The 22,997-nt window shown below is 32.5% G+C and overlaps 1 protein-coding gene across 3 annotated transcripts in view; it reads right to left on the bottom strand.

Annotated features, from left to right (window-relative positions):
* The window catches only part of FANCL (Fanconi anemia complementation group L), a 61,072-nt gene that overhangs the window by 25,553 nt on the left and 12,522 nt on the right, over window positions 1-22,997 (bottom strand). For all 3 annotated transcript variants that reach the window (XM_006778577.2, XM_015557915.1, XM_015557916.1), the window contains 4 exons: window positions 21,792-21,848; window positions 19,214-19,314; window positions 9,425-9,521; window positions 4,645-4,713 (listed from right to left, as the gene is read on the bottom strand). In XM_006778577.2, the coding sequence (XP_006778640.1) occupies window positions 4,645-4,713; window positions 9,425-9,521; window positions 19,214-19,314; window positions 21,792-21,848 (324 nt within the window). The remainder of the gene's footprint in view (window positions 1-4,644; window positions 4,714-9,424; window positions 9,522-19,213; window positions 19,315-21,791; window positions 21,849-22,997) is intronic.

Here is a 22,997-nt window from a genome sequence, read left to right as displayed (position 1 = left end):
AGTGCACTTAAAATCTTACATTAGGGAATTCTATAGTCTCATTAGTCAACAATATTCACATATATGACCTGTATGCACAAGTTCAAAAGATAGCAGATTGTTAAAGACACATTTTGGTGTATTTGTCATGTTGGGAAGTAGGGTAAGATTAAAATCATGGCATGTTCTTACATTCTATACTAAAATCTATTTTAAAAATATAATGGTGTAAACAAAGTAGATATCTGAAAAGAGGTGTGCAGTCACTCGTCTTTGAGAAGCACTTTGTGCTTCTTTGGCACATGTCACAGCAGCAGTGGTAGCAGCAGCCTTGCCCTTGGTGCTGATTCCTTACTACTCTAAATGTCTCCTCTGAGCCAGAATACACTGGCTGTTGCTGATCATGCTGTGAGACACCTGCACTGGCTACTAGGCTTGTCATGACGCACAAAACCCTACCATCTTCAGCTTGACATTGTGCAAGTTATAATTATTCATCCAAATGAATATGTCAGAGCAGCAGCAGCAGACCTCTCATCAGAGCAAGAGAAAAATACATCAAAACATTATCAACCCAGCAGGAAGACAGGGACCATAAGGAAAATTACCCATTTTTAATATGGATGCCACAAAGCCATGTCTATTATTTTACAAAAAGAAAGGAAAATAAAGATCTTCCAAGTTTAAAGTCCAGAAATACTGAATCCAAAGAAAAAAATGTACAAAAGCAGAAAAGGAATGTTTGTTTTTTAAAATCAATTATCTGGAACCTACTAACAGTCTCTTAAATGTTTGCTATTAGACTACAATAGTAGCATTTATTTTGGTTGAGAACCACAACTGTTTAAAAAAAATAATTCCCACAAGCAGAATTATTTCCAACAAATCAATGAAAAAAGGTCAAAAACAGCAAACAAGTCTGATATTGCTTCTTACTTTCAAAACACATTGCCAACACTCTTCTCATACCTAAAAGACTCAAGAATGCATACCCCCTGGTAACATCACCAAAATACTTATGATGTACAACTAGACTTTAAAAGAATAGATAAATATTATATATTGAAAATTTTCTAAAGTTTAATGTCATGCATAAATGAAAAATTGAAATCACTTCCTGATCTCCACAAATGAAGATGGCACACCCAAATGAGCATATATAGAATAGGCAAGTGTAAACAGATTCCTATCTCATACTTAAATAGTAAATAAATATGAAAAATACTTAACTAAATATGAAAAATGTGTAACTTTTAGAACAAACTACAGAATATATTTTCAGTATAAGATATGCAAGATTTTTCAATTCAAGATCAAAAGAGTAGAAATCACAAGGAAGAAACTGTTAAACTTCGGATTGACAAAATATAACATATACAAAGTGAAAAGACATGCCACAGGGAGAAGATACTTAAATTTCAAAATAATCAAGAAGAATTAGTATCCAAAATAAAATATTAAGGAATACTTATAATAAAAGAAAAAATTTAAATAGACTCAGGTTATAAACACAGTAATAATGATTTATCATTCCTAATAAAAACTAAGGTCAGAATAAAATCACACTAAGATTTGGAAGGTTTTTGAAAATGTAGGAATTATTATGCATTACTGGGTAGGAGTATAAACTTATATAACCAATTTGGGTAGGCAACTGGCAACATCTAGTAATCTCAAAGAGGTGCATTTCCCCACAACCCTGCATTTTCACTATTAGGTAAAAGCAGCACTAAAAGTCTCACATGTGTACAAAGAAACATGTTAGGATGTCACTGCAGCAAAAAATTTAGTAAGAAAATTGCGAATAACCTTATCAGCAGGGCAACAGATAAATTAACTGGTAGACTCATATAATGGAATGATATAAAGCATTTAAAATAAATGTGCTACACATGCATGGATCATTGGTAAACCATTGTAAAAACCATTGTAAAACCATTGTAAAAAATCAAACTGCAAATGTGAGAGAAAATGGCATAAACAAATGTAGCAAACATATGCATAGACAGCATTCACATCATTTCAGGGAAATGGTTACCTCTCAAAAGGAAGAGAGGGAAAGAAAGAGGAAAAGAGAAAGGGAAAGGAGGGGTAAGTCTTAGTTGTTCCAAAAACATTTTATTCTAAGAGAGGACAGAAATAGGGAGAGAGATATCTGAAGTGAATGTAACAAAATATTAACATCTGTCAAATTTGAGTTGTGGATAATAGGTATCCAAATTTCTTTCTGTACTTTGCTAAGAATTTTAGTATATTCTGTAACTTAAAAATTAATTTGTGACATTTCTATTACTACTAATGAATTCTATTTTCTTGGAGCTAATACAAAACAGAACATTTATATGACCCAATTAAATCTAAAATATGAATTTAAATTAGTATTATAAACACTTCATACTTATATATCTAAGGCCCTTGAACTAGTGTTAAGTAGGATACAAAATTTTTAAAAATTTCTTCAAAGATTTTCTAGTCTAGTGGAGTCACACATTAATGTTGCTAAATGGCAAAATATGATAAGTGCATTTTTCTGTGGAGATGCAAACTTTTTTCAGATTAATATCTGGGGAAAACCTGTATAGTTATCTAAAACAAAACTAAGAAACATCAAAAACATATTCTTCAACCTTGAGTTTTGATAAACACTGAAGTAAAATTTAGAGATAGCATATCTGGAAAGAGTAATACAATCTAGGTACAATGTTATTGCACTGTCTCATATAAAACAAAGATAAAGCCTGGCTGATGTCGCTCAGTGGTTGAGTATCGACCCATAAACCAAGAGGTCATGTTTGGATTCCTGGTCAGGGCATATGCCAGGGTTACAGGCTCGATCCCCAGTAGGGAGCATGCAGGAGGCAGCCAATAGATGAATCTCTCTCATCACTGATGTTTCTCTCTCTCTCTTCCACTCTGAAATGAATAAAAACGTATTTTTAAAAATCAACAAAGATAAAGCTTACAGAGCCAAATAGACAATGTATATTAAAAATTATATATCATTCCAATTCTTTTTTTAAAAACTCAACACACTATTTCCTATTTGGCACTTAGCCAAATATGCTAAGTGCCCGGTCATTTGTTCAACCAATCAAAGTATAATATGCTAATGATATGCTAAGGATGCTCAACCACTCACTATGATGTGCACTGACCACCAGGGGGCAGACAGTCGACCGGTCGACCAGTCTCTATGATGTACACTGACCACCAGGAGGCAGACGCTTGGACTGGTAGGTTACCTTGCTCCTGGGGTACGGCTGATCGGGACTGAGGGAGATGGGCCAGATATGCCCTGGAGCCTTCCTGTGGTCCCCCCTCGGTTGGCCAACTTCCTATGTCCCTTCCTGGCCCCAATTGTGCACTGGTGGGGTCCCGTGGCCTGGACTGCGCCCTCTCGCAACCTGGGACTCCTCGGGGGATATCGGAGAACCGGTTTTGGCCCGATCCTGCAGGCCAGGCCGAGGCACCCCACTGGTGCATGATGTCATGCACTGGGCCTCTAGTGTATTTATGATATATAACAAAATACCAAAAGTAAATCACATGGCTTTTCCTCTCCTTTATTTTGCTTTTTTTTCTATATCCTTTGAAAGGAGAAAGCCTTTTTTTGTTTGTTTTTAAAGACAAAAATGAGAAAAATAATTTTGAATATATTTGTACAAATATAGAACCTTCACACTACTTAAATGCTGTTATGCTTTTTTTTCAAAAAACTTCATGCACAATAAAATTGCTTTACATATTTCTAATATAAAATATAAACATAAATTTTCACTTGAACTTAACAAAGTTTCCTAAAAAAAATATTTCTAAAACGTCACTAGGAATTTTGTTTTCTTTACATAAGAACAGAAATGTATGACACAATTTACCGATGAAAGAAGGACCATGCCCATCATCATTAGATTGTTCTTTGAACTTAACTGCTACTATTCTGCCAGGTCTTCAGAAACCACACATATAATGTTGACGATGGACTACTGATAATCATACCTTATAACTATATAATGTTACAGTTTACAATGCACTTCTAAACACATCTTATTAGATATCATCAATGTATTGAGAAATTCAATTGATAGGAGCAGGAGAAAGAATCTCCAATATTCTTTATTCAAAGTATGAATGTTTGGACACACATACAAAAATAAAATTTTCTAGGTCCAAGGATGAATGCAGGAGAAACACTTAAAAACGATAAAAAAAGAGCTAAAAGTGAAAGGCTTATATTTTTAGTCATAACTCATTCTCTTTTGAAGATTCTCTGATATTTTGTCAGCAATGTTAAAAGATTTAACAGTCTGAAAAATGCCACCCAATTTTCTACTTACTGCTCATTGCTTCATAAACAGTGCTTTAGATTTTAAATTTAAAGCAAAATTTCTGTCAACAGAGCTGCTTCATGTTTATCTAAACTGAAGCATAAAGATCTAAAGGCTGAATGGTGTGTTTACGTGTACGTGGTGTGTGTGTGTGTGCGTGCGCGCAAAGAGAAAATGAATATAAACTACTAGTAAATATAAAGGATGCACTCTAGAAGTCCTGTTTATAAACAAATGCTTAAATAAAACTAAAAGAAAATCACTTTATAACCTATAATGGCCACTTATAAATAAATAGAATATGCTTTTTTAACTACTTAAAATAAATTTAAGAATGTACCTGTGGAGTCCAGGAAACAGAAAATGAAACAGGAAAATCCACAAAACAATCTGGTGATTCCACAGGGTACTATGAAAAAGCAAAAATATAGGTTAATTTTACTTCTGTGTGACAATTTCACATAAGGTATTTTAGAAAAACTGATTAGGAATAGTATTATAAATGCAAATGTATTATATATAAATACTTTGATCCTACTATTAGAGATGTCAAGAACTGATTAGCAGTTAAATTATGTTCAAGAGGTATAAAGTTTGATGATTTGGGGAGAAAAACACAATCAGTTTTGTTCAAGGAAGAATGAATGAAGTCAGTGTTTAGTGAGCTGCTAAGGTGACTGCAGGGTGAACTCCACTGTACCTCAGTTTCTTATCTTTAAAATAAGAGGTCAAACTAATTGATATTAGTTTCCTTTCAGTGTAAAATTTAATCTCAAATAGCCTGCTACTATTTGAAGAGGCAGTATCAGAATCAAGACATGCACAAAAATACAAACAATTCTTAATTATAAAATAAATGTATTTCCACAATTAAGCGATTACTTTTAGTAAGAAGATTTTTAAAAAGAGTAAAATGCATTCTTTATTAAGGAAAAACAAAGTAATAGTTTTAAGCCATGAAAAACATTTTCATGGTTGATAAACAGAAAATCAATCCTTCAACATTTTTCTACAAAAAGTAAAAGTCATTATGACAAATCAGGTTTCTAAGTTGAAGACAAAATATAGTTATTCTTAAAATCAATTTTATTATTAGAGAATTGTACTACATGATTTCTCTAAAATGCAATTCCGGATTTTTCGAAGTCACATGTAATTTTAAAATTACTCATTTCTTTCCATTAAAAATCTAAATTTACTAAAAGAAAACTAAAATTAGTTTTAGGAAAACTCCTTTCTCTCATTTGACAGAATGTTTAAAAAAAGTTTTAGATTCACTTTTGTCAGTTTATTTTTCACTACTTTGCTGAATAAAGCAAAAGGGACAAAAATTATCACCATAGTATTTACAAAACACCACTGAAGTCAATGCTTTGAAATGAATTAACATTTAGTTATAAAGATCTGTTGACTGGAAAGAAAACTTATTTTAAAGTCTGACTAATGGTATCTGGCTATGCAGAACTGATAATACAAAGACAAAAATATAGGAAACCATATAAAAATATAACTATGCTCTAATTTGGGGGGGAAAATTAAGAAAGGTCAGGCTGAAATTAAAGTGGGAGCTCTATTTCAGACAATTAAGTAGCAGATGATGTATTTAAGAGTATAACTGCTGTAATCACTGGAAAAACAACTTGTATACCATTTTTATTAGGCATGTGATTATATCAAAGTAAATGCAGGCAGACTTCAGCTTTCATTAGTTCTGCTAACTAATTTGTGTGATCTTGGACAAGTCAGTAAACTTCTGTTTTTAAGTAAAAATGACAAAACTCAACTAAAAGGGTTATAAAATTTATGTTCCCTCTAAAATGTTAACAATCTGTAAAACTAATAATGCACATTTGAAACCTCCATGGGTCAAAAATGGAGTATTTAGTTTGCCTGGGCTTGCTGCTATTTATCTCCCACTGATGCTGACAATGAACAATATCCACTCTCTAACTTAAATCATCAATTTGAGTAAGAGTATGAAGTTAGTGAGATATTTATTGTATTTAGAGTAGATAAACCAAGTAAAGCACCTATGACTTTGGACGTCGTTAAGTACTTATAACTCATTATGCTAAAAGAGAATATGATCTTATATTTAAGTAGGACTCAGTATAATAAATGCTATGTATGTACACTGACATAGAAATCTAGCAATTGAACAAAAAAACAGGCTATGCTAAATGTAACATGATCTCACAGACAGAAGTGTGGGATAGTTTTTGAGGTAACATCTTTAAAATACATCTTATGTATTTTTATTCGAACATAAACATAAATTAGACTTATCTATATGTAGGTGGCTTTCTGTCTATCTATTATAAATTAAATGCATATATCGTGTGTGTTCATTATATTCCCATTTAACATCAACTTTATGTATATAATAAATTTTACAAAACTGCACAGAACCTAAAAAGCACAAATTTATATACTTGTGGATAATTTAACATGAATTATGAAATAGTATCCTAGATATTCATATTCAGAATAATTTGTTACAGTATTAACTACAACATAGATAACCAAAAATATTATAAAATATAACTATCAAAATTCAGAGTGTTCAGTAAGTAGAATAAGTATATATAAAATCACCAATGACTACCAAAAGTTTCATTTTAGACGTATAATTGACAAAAAAAAACTCCACATAAAGGAATATTAATTGAAAAACAAGTAAGCAATTATTTTAAATTAAAATATAGTATAAAAATCTCAATTGAAACAATTCAGTCAAATCAGTAACTATAAAATAATTCTAAAATTATAAAAGTACATATTTTTGCCACATCCAATATATTTAAATTCTAATATAGTTCTAAGAAAAATTTTAACCCAAACTGTTCTGTTATGGACCATCTAAGAGGCTCCCCTAGTAAATACATACAAATTACAGATTTATAAAAATGGCCATCAGAGAGAGAATGCCCAGCCTCTGATACACATCTGTGATTTGTTTTTCAAATAGTTCTGATCTTGGCCAAAGCTGAAGAAGCACTAGGCTACTTCTTTTTCTCAAGGAAAGATAGTAATTACATCCCACAGTTCAGGATATACTCTAAGTATTGCATAAAAATACACTTATAAAAACAAAAAACGTAACTATTTCCCTTATCATAGTTCTTTTTTATTTATATATTTATTTTTAATGGGAAGCATATAAGTCAAATTGGTACTATTTTCTTTGTGGGTTTTTGGAGATAGTAAGGGAAGGAGCAGAATTGTATACCAGAATAAAAATACTTCAACTAATGAATTTCTTTACAATATATATAAAAAAAGGTTTGTATATTTACAAAATAAGCCTTTTTTAAGGTTTCTTAAAAAAAAATCAGCTTGACCCTTTAAAATTTAGTTTGTATTAAGATTTTGCATTATGTGCTTTTAATATAGTTTCAGCTTATCGCTACTTTTAACTGATAATCCCAGATCCAAATATTCCTAGAAAAGAAATGACCTCATCTAAAAGAGAACTTGGGTCCATCTCTATGAAAATGGAACTAAATGGGCAATTAAAGACTCTAGTAAATCATCCAACATAAGATTCATTCAGTTCTACTGTCTTTTCAAAAAAAAAAACACCAAAAACATTTGTTTTTCTTCCTAATTCCTTCCCAACTCAAAAAAAGCTTTCTCTTCTCTCTTGCCAGGGCATCCATGATAGTGCTTCACAACTATTGATACTGCAAAAATTGACAGTTGAAAATATTCTGCAGAGAAAAATTAAAAGTGTCACCTTATCTACCTTGTGAAGACATAAGAAAAAGCGAAAAGACTAATAGCTACATCCCCGCTCTCAATACTACCAATAACATCATGAACTAGAATTAATAATAACATCTTTGTAGGTATAGGTATAGGTAGTGCAGATTTAAAGCATTATCCCTTCAGTAAGTAGAAATGCTTGCAAAAAGTAGGTTCTTAAAAAAAGAAACAAAAACAAAAAAGCTTTGAGGGAAATGACAGAACCCTTGCCACTGGCAGTCTGTATGACCTTTGGAAGGATAAAGACAGTTTCCTCCCTGGTTTTAAAAAAAGCCCAGCTTTAAAAATTAAGAGGAAAAATATTTTTATTTTAACTAAAATATTCAGTAACTTGTTTTACAAATAAGATTTCTAGCCCACTCATATTTTTTAGCACTTATTACACGAGTCTTAAAATTATATATGCCTAAACATTCTGTATGTGAGAAAAGAGAGGGAATGAGTAATTTCTCAACTTGTCTGATATAGAGGCACCATAAGATACCAACTTTTCTGTGTCACCCAGTACAGCTTTATATATTAATTCTCTCTCATGGAAAGCTTAAATGCCAGGCACATTTTTAAAAAGGACAAACACAATTGATCTTTTCATCACTGCAATCTTCTGAAATAGAGTTGATTGATGACTCCTGGGAACAATAAAAAAAAAAAGATGTCCTGGTTTTCTCAAATTCTTATGTTTCCCTAGTGATTACTAAATAAATGATTAATATGCTGAACTTGCTTATTCTACTTATTTCTCAAAATTCACAATCTAGAACTAAAAAACAAAGATGAAACAGCTATATTTTGTGCCAATAAATTAATGAATAGTTATAGATCACTAGCCTATAAAGGCCCTGTAAAGAGAGGTAACCTTGGCAAATTCTTAAAATAACAGAAAAAAAAATTTCAGCCAAAACAAACAATAAAAAATATGCGTATGTGTATGTCTGTGTATAGTGGTTGGGAGTGGGTCAGAAATAAGAACTACAAAGGTAATTCATAGTAGGAGTTGAAGACAAAAGACCTTCAATAGAACGTTACTTTGGATAATGGAAACTTCCAACTCTTTTCTGTACTGGATGTTACAAAAAGAACATTTTGGTACTTTAAAGCTGCTGAATCTTATTCCAATATTCCTTTTTTATGAAGTCTATATTTTGACCAAATTTGAACTAAAATAGTGACATGAAATTATACCTAGGCTTTTGAAAACCTGCTGAATTTTCTTTGAGGCTTTCCAAAATAATTTTTTAAAGTACCATATGTACATTTTTTAGAAGCAGCTGGCACTTCATTAGACTGAAAACATTCATAGAGGTCATTTCACGAAGCATTTCCTGACCACAATAACAGTTTAATGAAGCACATACCTTTGCCTTCAACTTGAGAGTGATTAGATGCTCTCTACCAGAAGCATCTTCAGCTTTTAACTTGATGGTACTGAAGCAAGAATCCGCATATACAAGGCTGGAGAGAAGAGAATAAAAAGTGATCACACTGGGGAGGACAGGACTGGGGGGAGGGGGGAGAATGGTAGGATTTGAAATGAAAATATTTGCTATATTCCTATTAATCCATTACAAAATTAATCAGAGGGATTTCTGCATGCCAACCCTTTATGCTGCTATATAGATTTACTGCCGTTAATACACCAGCCTAGTGCTTAATGTAGTCATAGATCTCTGGATTATTTACAATGTGTGTCAAGGCTCATGCTGTGGTCAGTGAGCACTATGTTTCGGTTTTCCATCACTGGAACCTTTGGCACACACAGCATGTTCCTGTCAGCCTCTACTTATGTACACATTAAACTTCCTGTCAAAGTCTTTGATCCATTTCTGTAGTTTTATACAGTATGAGACTCTTATGCTTCCTTTATTTGTTTTCTCCATGATGAACTTTTCCTTTATTATCAATAATGTTACTATACAAAAATCTGGCCAATATTAGTTCATACTCAAATTGATCCTCTAAGGAAAATGCTGCATGAGCACAGGTATAGCCTGCTCTCCTAGCAATAAATTTTCTTTTTCTGCGATTACAGCTTCTGACACTTAACCTGGGCATGCATTCAAGATGACTAATATTTTAAACATATAGCACAAGCACAGTTGTTTTGGCTTTAAGTTGCTCTAAATGCATGAATTTTCTGCAATGGAAACCAATACCCCTTGAAATATATCATTCTGTAAAACTATGGTCCCTTGAGTAGCATAAGCTACTGCCAAAAATGTTCAAATTTAGTAGTATATTTACTAGTGAACTGGGCATGTGGATATTTTTTGACATTTTTACAATACCATTTTCTTGTAAAGATAAAAAGTAGCCTAAGAGTATTGCACAACTTATCACCCAGACTGATGGTAAGACCCATTAGAGTTCAGCACTAACATTAGCCTTCTAACCCAGGAAACATTTTTTTAACATCACTGTATGCTGCTTAGTCACTGGCCTGGTATAATAGTGAAAATGGGTCAATTTCAAAAATGCTGAGCAATAAAGTTGTGGAACACTATTTGTAATAAAAAATAGATCTAAATCTGAAAAAGGCACATATCTTCAACAACAAACTAAAAGATAAGAGTCTTTATTAACAGAAGAATGTTTATCATAATCTATAAGCTCTAGGGTCTTAGAAAACAAAATTATTCCAGAAAAAATGTTTACTTACACAAAAATGTCAATGATACTATACATAAATGTTTAATCATTAATTTCTTCCAGCTATATCTGTAAGCATCTCAAATTCCTCTACCCCCAAAAAATATAGAATATGAGACTTTATCACACATTTTATCAATATAACTCTAAGTTCAGATATATGGACACATAACTCTTTGAAAACATTAACACTTCAGATTTAAGATGCTGATATAGCAATGCATTTATTTATATCCTCTCTTTACTCACTAAAAAATAAATTAAAAATGTAGATAAACCCAGTTACAAAAAGAACAAGAAGGAAATAGTATCAACTAAAGCAAATTTTCAACAAATTTTATAAAAATAAAAAGTGGTTGAGGAACACTGGGTGACAAACACATTAAAAAACAGAAAAAGAAGATCCTGGGAGCAAGATATCTGGCAAAGAAAGGAAAGGAAGGAAGTCTATAGAATAGAGGGTATGATATATATGAGGAGAAATTAAGGGAATTTTTTTTTTTAAAAAAAAGGAAACCAAAAAGGGAAGGGAAAATTTTAATATAAATTATAAACAATGAAGCTATGTTAAAATTTTAATTGTTCTACCATTAACTTTTCAATGAAAAATATTTACAGTAAAAAAAAATCAAACTGCTTACTAATTACAATTTTTAAAATCCAGCAATAGACAAAGCTAAAAGAATTAAAGCTACAGAAATGAATGTAAATGTATTTAACCACTGCAAGAGGTGACAAAAATTGACAAGTATAATGGGGAAAGAAATGAGAGATTAGGACGACTAAAATTTGTAATTGCTAATTTTAGAGTAAAAGATACATATCATTAATTAAATGGACATGAAAGAAGTTTAAGGAATATTAAATCTAATAGAAGAATAAAAGAATAGTAAAGAAAGGAGATGGTGGTATAGGAACTAAATCCTCTTTAATTACAGTTATCACTATGTAATTCCTAAAACTAATAAATCAAGTAATTTTGAATATAGGCATATCATTGAAAAATATGGAAGTTGTAAGCATGAATATTTCAGAGTATTTGCCTCATAGAATGAGACCGGAGTTTAAAAAACGGTGTGGGAAAGGCTGCTGCTTTGCTTTATAAGCCATAAATCGTTTATAACCATGATGAATATATCCAAAAAGAGAGTAAGAAGGGTAGGGAGAGAAAAGAAACAACTATATCACCAACTAGTCCTTTTTGTATTTCACACTGCTGCTCCTCATCCAGATGTTCTTAGACAGAAATAAAAGTTCTAGTCTTTTGTTTCCAGTCACACAAACAAAAGATTATCATCTTTCCACAAAATTGAAGACACGGAGATAAAACATTAGAAAAAAATGTCATGCTCAAAATATGGCTGTGTAGTCAAAATGGTAAGATTAATTTTGTTAAACTTTAAGAAGTCAAATGAAACAATAAAAACATTTATAACTTTAGGTTACTCTCAGCCTAGTTATTTGAAATTAAACATTTTACCTGTGTCCATTTCTTTCTACTTTGTTTCAGGAACAGGGAGAAATCTCACGATTATTAACACCTTGAGTACATGTGACCTACACTGGTACATGACCTCCAGTACTTCCCATTTTCTTCTTTTGGTAATAGAATCCCTGCCTCTATAGCACCCCTAACTAAACCAAGATTAGTAGGGCACACTCCATTCAGCTAGCAATCCTTCCCAACTGCCCTTGGGAATCAGCCAATCACTAAATTTTGGACTGCAAACAAAAGTGATTAATATGTCCATCTTTTGGATTATTTTTATTAAAAAATGTTGCCTAACCCACTCCAGTGCCCCTCTCACTCTCCCTTCCTTTAGACTAGATCTGAGCAATATAAGCCAGCAAGACCATGCAGACAAGAACAACTCTCTTAGTGCCACTCAGATCACTGAAACAATCTGCAATAATGGAGGTATTCTACATCTGCACTGTCCAAAACAGCAGCTACTTGTGACATGTGGCTATGGAGAACTTAAAATATAGTTATTATAGACACTGAAATTTTAATTTAGTTCAAATATAAATGCCAATAGCCACATGTGGTTAGTAGCTACTATACTGAACAATTAAGCAACAGTAGATAGTTTAGAAACAAATGAAAGAAACCTGGGTTCTTGGATGACCTTGTGAGACAGCGCCACCTGTACTCACTCTTGACCATCTGCCTACCTCTGAACTGTTAAGGAGAGATTAATAAAATTCTATCTTGTTTGAAACACTGAGGATTTGGGGTTCTCTTTGTTAACAGCAGTTTAACTTGTACCCTAACTAAAAGAACATATTAGTGTTTGGTCTATAAAAAAGATATTATATAGGGGAGAGCAGTGATAAGCTCTTACAAGTAATTTTAAAAATCATTCTTAAAAAAGTCTATTTTAAATGTTCTGCTTTATTATTATGGTGAGTATCTTGATTTAAACAACATGGAATAATTTTTACTCATTTAAATAAGGTAAATAATTCACTTAAATAATAAATTTTAAAAACTTTCATCATTGGAATGCTCAATATTTTTTAAAGTTGTGAAGTCACATTTAAAAGAAGGAGTTTGGGTATTATTAGCTAGGCACATTCAAAATTGACTAAAAATATAAAACATATATATAAAATCTAAAGAAATAAAATATACCTTTGGCACTTTGTATTATCACTTGCTGCATTTCTTTGTAAGTATGCTTGCAATAAGTAAAATGGCACTAAACTTGGCAGTTAAGTTTTATAAACACTTAAAAAGAATACTTCAGCTCAGGGAGATTTTTGTTGTTTTTGTTAATAGCTGAATGTTATCAGTAGAGAGCAGCAGAAAGAATGTGCTTTATCTCTTGAAATAGTGTACCTATTCTGACCAACAGCCTAGTAATATATCTAGGTATATTTACATAGTAATAACATCAAAAGGTAGACTGAAGACCTTCATGGTGTAATAAAACATCAAAGTTTCAAAAGAAACACACACACACACACACACACACACAAAATCCAAGTTTCTATTTTTACCGCTACTCTCAAGTTTACGCATTAATACTACAAACCTACATTTCAAAAAGCAACCTCCCTAATTGGTGTCTTTACTTCCTGTCTCTTCTGTACACCAACCTATCCTGCCTTCCATGACTACAGTAATCTACCCAGGTAACCCCTTGCTCAAAAATACTCAATGAGTGTCCATCAACTGCATATAAAGAATCCTTAGTCTAGCAGTAAGACCCTTCAATCTGGCCCTGATATTAATTCTCTTATGTGAGCAAATGATTGACTCAAAAGTCCAAAAATGAGTTGTACATTTCCATCATTACAGCCTTGCCTCCACCAATCCTTCCCTTTTAAGTCTTTCTATATTTTTTCCAAGCTTATCCCCAAACCTACCTCCTCTATGAACCTTCTTAAATTATTTGTAGCTCAAAAGGACCTCACCTTTCTTAAAACTCACACTGCTGCTTTTCATGTAAGTTTACTGCTTTTTATAAGGAATGTAAAAGTTTCACACTTCTATATATGTGCCACTGCTCTATGTATTAAATGAACATGGAGAAACTATTCAGATTGGTTCATGTTTATGCTTCACATGTGTGTTGTAAATAACTGAATGTGCATTGTTTAAATTAGATACTATCAACACATAACCAATTTAGAAAAACAAAATTTTTCACTATTAGATAATTTGCAGTTATTTAATGATTTGGATATAAATGAGGAAAAACACTCATAAAGGTAATTTATTAACATCTATATTCTTTTGCATTATATAACAAAAGTTATTACTGGTTATAATTAAATCATAACACTAATTAAATCTCTGTGAAATTCATATACAGTCTGACATTTCTGAGTGAACTAGTGTCTCAACAACTTTATAGCTACTTTACACAGGGATTAAACGAGTCACATAACATGTTTCTTTTCAACACTCATTATTAAGTATTATTAGTTTCAATTGAAAAATGAAGAAAATGTGGCTCAGGGAGGTTATGTTACATGACCGAGGTCACACAGCTGATAAGCCAGAATTAAAGTCCTTGTCCAGTTATTGAAATTAATTTACTATAAACAAGTATTCCATTTACTCCAATATGTTATATAGTTCTTTGAAATTCATTGAGAATTACAGAACATATCATCATCACTGGATCAAACCCATTACTAAAATAATAGGCTTAATTAAAAATCTAACTTAATATATATTGAGATATATTAACAATCCTTCAGCGGCACAACAAATTAGGTAAAACTAAGATTTCCCAAGACAAATCTGAAAGGCCAAATACCTGAATTCTACTCATTCTGATAAATAATATGCTATAAAAAGGGTAAAACCATCTAATCATTTCCCCATTTAATCTCTGAATTAAATGATGCCAGATGATTATTAAAACAACCATAAGATGCCCTAGCCGAATTGGCTCACTGGATAGAGAGTCGGCCTGGGGACTGAAGAGTCCCGGATTCGATTCCAGTCAAGGGCATGTACCTTGATTGCGGGCACATCCCCAGTAGGGGGTGTGCAGGAGGGAGCTGAGCAATGCTTCTCTCTCATCGATGTTTCTAACTCTCTATCCCTCTCCCTTCCTCCCTGTAAAAAATCAATAAAACATATTTACAAAAAAAACAACCATAAGGTAGACTATAAATAAGGTGACTATGAATTTCTTCCCAACTGGGACACTTCTGAGACTGACAGGAGTCAGGATAAAAGGCAGTCATTAATAGGACTCTCCTAGGTAAAGTGAGATGTAGATGAGCCCACCTGTAACTCCAGGACATTCATAGTACCAAACAGACAATCCTACTAAACCCCAAGGACTCTACTTAATTCCCATTGTTTTTTATGAGCTACTTTACAAAACAACACAAGCAGAAGTTAACAAAAGCCCATCAAGACATCTTTTTCCATCCTTCACCTTTGTGAAACAGCATAGCACTCAAAGTCACCCACAACTGTCATATCATCTTCATCTTTACCCTTTGAACAACTTGCTGTTTTTAGTGTACTTTTTAAGAAGTTTAAACATGTATAGAAATTATAACAGCAGCAAACTTAAGGCAGCTACTAATTCAGAATCATTTCTAACTTAATTTTTTATAATGTCTGATCCTATAGAGTTGATTAGAAATGTCAAGTATGTAATTTAAAAACACAGCAAGGTCTTCATTAACTTAAAAAGATTTTTCTTTTATTATCAGATTTTATTATTACACTAACAAATCTAAAACTAAAAGATTATTGTTAAGAATGCAAAGGAAATATGGATATATTGACATGGTCTAGAAATCACTGAGATTCTCATAATCCACTTAAACTAGTTTGTCATACAAACCATTATGTGTATCATTTTAAAAATATCTATCTATATAAAAGCCTAAGCAACCATCCGACCGTCCAACTGGTAACTATGACGTGCAATGCCACCAGGGGGGCAGACGCTCCGACCGGTAGCTAGGACGCACACTGACAACCAGGGGGCAGATGCTCAACACAGGAGCTGCCGAGCTGCGGTGACTTGCAGCTGCGGTTCTTGGTTCTCAGGCGAAGCCCCTGGAACCAAAGAGGCGGGAGAACAATTCCAGGGCGTGTCACCCAAGAACCTCTCTTGTTCAATCCAGGAGCCCTCAGGGGATATGGGAGAGCTGGTTTCAGCCCGATCCCCCCAGGCCAAGCTGAAGGACCCCACCAGTGCACAAATCCATACACCAGGCTTCTAGTATTTTAAATGAAAAAGCTAGCTAGCTGCTGAAGCAGGGCCTCAAAATGTAGCAATTCTACTTTGGGGACAGTACAATTCAGGTCTCAGTTTTAGCTCTGAGTGTCCTGAAACCCAGTATTATCAGTGTGCCAAGTATACCTGATTTAAGAATTAAGACACAAAAATAAAACTGATAGGAGATTTTCTTACTTTAGCAGTGTTGGACAAATATTGACAAATCTTATTCTTTGGCCTCTCACAATCCATGCAGAAAAATTCTCTTCTGCTAACAGTCTTTATTTGTAAAGCTATGAAACAAATGATTAGGTAACAGTTTTATACCTAATTCAAGCATGCATCTTAATCACTATAATTAAACTATCACCTTTCTCAAATCTAAGCCAAGAGATTTTGAAACTGTCTCTCAGGATGCATTAATTTTGCATATGGCCAATTTCATCCATAGTCACACACTGAAGGTACTTGAGGAAACTTTATTGAAGGCTGCATATGAGAGCTGACCCACAGCACAACTCCAGGGAATATCATTCACACACACAAAGCCTGAGCACTGACATACAACCAGCCTTAGCTGTATACACTCAATTTATATATACAAAATTGGGAATATAAATATATATCTTGAAACTTATGCTGAGAATTAAATAAGAATTATATAAAGTGGCTAGCACAGTCAGTGGCATATAACAGCAACTTTATAAATGAAAGTTCTGTGTGCAATGACCTTAGTCTAAGGTGGAGACCAACATTTATATTGTGATGAAGGTTATGGTAGAGGCATTCATATCTTTATTTTTGCCTTTCACCTATTATCTAAATTAGAGATCTATCCCTTTTTGTCACATCACAATATGTATAATACAAAGCAAAAGTTAATACTTTCCTTTCATCTCTAAAACCATTTATTCCATAAAGTATTTTACATACTTGCACTACTTCTCTTTATAACTTTGTTACTAATGGCTTTCAAGAAATCCTATAATTATACTTTATAATACTTACCAGTTAGAATTAAGTACTACTGTGATTATCTACATAAATTCTGACTCTTCTACTAGATGTAAGTCCTATGAACAATCTTAAGTCTTGTCTATGTATCCTCACTGCCCTCCATTACAAGCATTCACAAATAATAGTTGAAAGAAAATGAATTATTCAAAAATTTAATATTTAAGTTATCAGTGCTTCAACAAATTTTTACTGGAGTTCTCTGAAATATGTCACATTCACAGAGAAAACTGTCTCAAATTCACTTTATCAATATAACAAAAACAAAACTAGGACCATTACCTCTCCCCTTTCCACTCCCTTCCTACATCCTTAACTATTTTAAAAACTAAGGTCTTAATATTAAGCACCTGAAAATAAGTCAAAATAATTTTTCTCTATTCTGTCACCTTACATCCAAAAAATGGCAGGGTCCATGTCATCAATGCCTTAAGACACACCTTCATAACCTCAGCAGAATTGCTATTAGCGCATCTTAATTCATTACTCGTCTTCTCTGTCTTCTTCCTTCCATTGGTATGCTACATCCTATATAATAAAAGGCTAATATGCAAATCGACCAAACAGCAGAACAACTGGTTGCTATGACACATACTGAACACCAGGCAGCAGATGCTCAACGCAGGAGCTGCCCCCTGGTGGTCAGTGCATTCCCACAGGGGGAGCGCTGCTCAGCCACAAGCTGGGCTCACAGCTGGCGAGCACAGCGGCGGCAGCGCTAAGGATGTCCAACTGCCCGCTTAAAGCCAGCACTCAGACATCCCCCGAGGGCTCCCGGACTGCGAGAGGGCACAGGCCGGGCTGAGGGACCCCCACCCCAAAAGCACGAATTTCGTGCACTGGGCCTCTAGTTTTATTATAAAAATTCTATCCATCCCAAATTCTATTCAGGAATAACACCTTATCAAATAAAGCCTAATCTCATAAATTAACATTAACCTCAATATCACCATAATAATACATTTAAAATTATAGGTAACATCTATGTCTGGCTAAGATGGAGAAGCTTGCTGCAGACCAAAACTTCCACTGAGAACAACTAGAGTAGCCAGATGAAAGAGAAAAGGAAAACAAAAGTATGAATGCATCAAAGAACTGCTAAGGCAACCAGGACTTGAAGGACCAAGGTCTTGAAAGGGGGAATAGAAGAGAGGTGAATAAAAATTTTGCAGTCATTTTTCCCTTTCCCTATTTACCAGTTTTGGAACAGAGCACGAGAATATGGATTTGGGCAAGGTGAGACAATAGAAGACATAGGTGGTAGATATAAGCCTAAATAGATTTGGTGACATCAACAAAATGGCATTCAGAAGTTCTAAAACTTCTCCCCTCTATAATAGCAACAAGAAAACTGACAACAAAAATGTAAACAAAATAAAAATAAAAAAGGCAAATATATGAGGTGATGGATATGTTAATTAACACAATTGTGGGAATGTTTTCACAATGCATATGTATATCAAATAATCACAATGTACATTTTAAATATATTATAATTATATTTATTAATTACACCCCAATAAAAGTTAAAAAATAAATTTAAAAAATATGTTCTATGAATATATGTAATTTTTTTCACCAATTTAGTATTTTACCTTCTAGGTCATTTTTTCAAGATAACATCCCTTTAATTCATAACCACAATAAGGATCAGACACTCTAATTACAATGAAACACTTTGACAAAAAACAGGTATAAAATAAATTGCTAAAACTGAAAAAATATTAATTCGAAATATGTAAAAGAAAGACATTTCTAAAACATATTTTAAAATAGACATACTTATCCCAACCAAGAATTCCTATTTCTTCAATAAGGCTTGAATAGAACTGGGGAGGGGGAGGTAGTGCATGTATTTCTTGTTTATTCTTTAAAGCAACTTCCTGTTTAAAAGAAAAAACTTGGATCAGCTGTGGAATGCCAGACGATGAATTGTTAGTACATGATTACACAAAATAATTTCATAATCTTCTCTGTGCCTAACTAAAGTGTCCATTATTTTTACAGGAAATCCAGCTGAATCTTTCCACTTCTCATTAAAAAAGAGAGAGAGAGAGAGAGAGAGAGAGAGAGAGAGACAGAGACATGAAAAAGTTAAAGGACTGCACTGAAGATCATATAAAAACGTCAATTATTTGGTCAGTGTGGCTCTGTGGTTGAGCGTCAACCCATGAACCAGGAGGTCATGGTTCAATTCCTGGTCAAAGCACATGCCCAGGCGTCAGGCTCAATCCACAGTGTGGGGCAGGCAGGAGGCAGCAGATCAATGATTCTCTCTTATCACTGATGTTTCTATCTCTCTCTCCCTTTCCTTTCTTAAATCAATTAAAAAAATAGAATGGATTTAAAAAAGTCAATTATTATACCTTCAACCTTAACTTTAATATTCTCCTCTATTACACTTATCAAAGATGAAAATTTAAAAAAAACAAAAAACTCATTCCCAAGGCTTCATTACTCTCTTCCTACTCCTGTGGACATGTTTGATAGTAAGTAACATGTACTTTTGAAGAAGAGCCTGAACTCTAAGTACACTGCCTAGATTGATACCTCTGTACACCATTATGAATTACCTTACAAACAAAAACTGTTCATTATCACAATAAATACTTATCTGCTAATTTCTTTCTTCATTATGTAAAACTCCAGACTGGAAAAGTTCAAGTGTTTTGACATCTGGATAGATTACAATTCCTTTTTCTGCTAGGCTCACCTAAGATATCTTTAAGATGGTTTATGTTCCTCCAAACAAAACTAAAACTACGTTTTAGAAGCAATACAAACATCACTAGAATTGCTGAGGTTAAAAATTACCAATTACTGCAAAGGTGTGAACCTAGACAAATATCTATAAATTACATAGATGTTCATGTGGTCTGAATTATCAAAAGGTACCTAAAACTAAAGAAGTAAAATTGAAAAAGAAATCTGATAAAATACCAAAACCATATGGAAATAGCATAAAAATTATGTTTCTAGTAAGTGTAACCTTTATAAAAGGTATAAATTTTAATGCTTTAAGTATATGTTTAGTCTATTAGTGCTTATCCTTTTTTTTTTTTAACAAGGATAAGATACTATCAAATTAAGGTAACACTGGAAAGAAACAGATTTTACAAAAAGTATTTCAAAATCAGCACTATTAACTGGAAGTATTTTAATAAAGTTTTAAATCTGTTTTATGATTTTAAAAATAAAATTAAAAAACCTTGTGAAAGCAGATTTGTAAAGCCCAAAGTATCAATCTAAATTTGATTAGAAGGTAAACTCCTAGAAAACAAGTTTTTGTTTTTTGTTGTTTTGTGTGTTTTTTAAAAAACTAAATACCTAATGATATCTGATGATAGCCTGATGGTCCATAAAAATATATTTGTATTATTAAAATTATCCATTTCTAAAAAAAAATATGTCAGTACAGTTCCTGTACTTATACATATAACACCTATACAGTATTTCCTTTGAAATTTCTATTTTTATTCAGAAATACTAATTATTGCTACCAACAAATATTGACAGTAAAAAGAAACTTGGATAATAATAAAAACAGTATTTTAATCCTAACTTTATGATATTTGTAAACTCTGCCTTCTACCTTAGGTCAGACATGTTACTCCTATTCCAGAACCATAACAGGAAAAAAGCAAAAGCAGAGAAGCAAAGTATTCTTCATGGAGAAGGAAGCAAAGCTATGTAGTAGAAAGAACACAGAGGATTTACACACAGAGTTTTAAATCCTAACTTAAATATTTCCTAGTTTTTAGGTCTTAGGCAGTTAATGACTCGGCTCTAAAATAGGAATAAAATAACCTACACCTCATACAGTTTTTAAAAATATGGGTAATTGTTCATTTATAAAATGCATGCAGAAGAGCTACTATATGCTCAGCTATTACTAGGAAACTCCATGGGAGATTTACAAAATTTCCTGAACAAATTCAGTACCTACTGATTTCATTGAGTTATCAATACTTTTATCAGTGATTGTATTATAGGAACCCTATTACTATCAACACACCTCAACAAATAAAGTAATAATTCTTCCATTTTTAGATACACTGTCATAAGTGTGTGATAATATCACCAATGCTGTCCATATTTCTTTAGAAAGCTAAAAAATAGGATCTCATGTTATTCAGAATTACAGTAATAAATGTACTAAAGAGAATATTGTGACTCAGAGATTAACTCAATATTTTCAGTTTTGAATTAATGATTTCTTCAAAATTAAATGACCAATAGACCAAAAATAATAATTATGTTAATACTAGAAACCAAGATTTTCACAGTAAGATATAAAAGATACAGGAATTACAAAAGCAATCAAGACTTATGGTAGCAGTGTTAGAAAACAAATACCTACCAAGACCATCTTCAACTCCATCATAAAGCTCATTAGATCAGGGGAGTGTTTCATTCTCTAGATCAAAATTACATTTCCAATTAATTTCACTTGTACAATGAATATCCCATTCACTGAAACTAAAATACATGTTTATGTGAATAAATATTAATTATATTTACATCATAAAAGTATAAGAATTGAAGTATTAGTCAACATCCTTACTATTCCTACGAATTTCATTTTGAAAGAGTAAATCAGAGCTTAAAATCTACTCTGGTGAGATATACTGAACTGAGTAGAATGTCACCTAGATCCTCACACACTCTTCTCTTCCTTCAACACTGATTACTGTCAAGTTTAACAAATCTAGCAAACCACATCATTATTTTTTAAGGGATTGAAGAAAGTGGAAATAAGCACATAAAATATAAAAATCATGCAAATCTATACAACTAAAAAAATCTAGTTAGAGCAATTAATTAAATTATAATACTGTCTATTTTTGTTTTTATTGACCTTAAAGATTACCTATAATTTTTATTTTTATCCTTTCACAATTAACCCATATTAATTCAAAAGGAGCCAATCTTTCAATAAGATAAAACTAATATAACAAAATGGCAAAAGTAAAAGTAAAACTTCAAAAGTAGAATGAGTATTTAAGAATCACTATTCCATTTCTTAGAAATCATTCTTAAAATAAAATAACTATACAATAAAATAAAGCAAAAAAATAATTTAAAATTATTTTCTTAAAGTTCTTTATCATTTCTCTGCTTGAATTCAAAATATCGTATTTTTGCTACTTTTTGTGATGCACGGCATTACAGTCACACAGTTCTAGACAAAGTCAATATATGAATTTGTTCACTCTCTTTCGAGACAAAAATAATAATCTAAGATATTTTAGCAATGTATGAGACATAAGATTCACATTTTAACATAACTTTGAGTGGGTTCATGTTTTAGAACAAATCTTTGATTTTCCCTTCTTCTATACAATATCTTTCCTTTCCTCCCCACCCCCCACACCCACCCCCAATTTAGTAGAAATGAGTACCGTATTTGCCGGCGTATAAGACGACTGGGCGTATAAGACGACCCCCTAACATTTCCACTCAAAATACAGAGTTTGTTATATACTCGCCGTGTAAGACTACCCCCTCTTCCGCACACCTTCCACACACCAAATAAAAGGTAAAACAATATCAGATTTGATTTTAA

Source organism: Myotis davidii, unplaced genomic scaffold, assembly GCF_000327345.1.
Source record: "Myotis davidii unplaced genomic scaffold, ASM32734v1 scaffold6, whole genome shotgun sequence".
Classification (NCBI taxonomy): domain Eukaryota; kingdom Metazoa; phylum Chordata; class Mammalia; order Chiroptera; family Vespertilionidae; genus Myotis; species Myotis davidii.
Note: the sequence above shows the minus strand (reverse complement) of the source record. Positions and strands in the feature narration are given on the sequence as shown.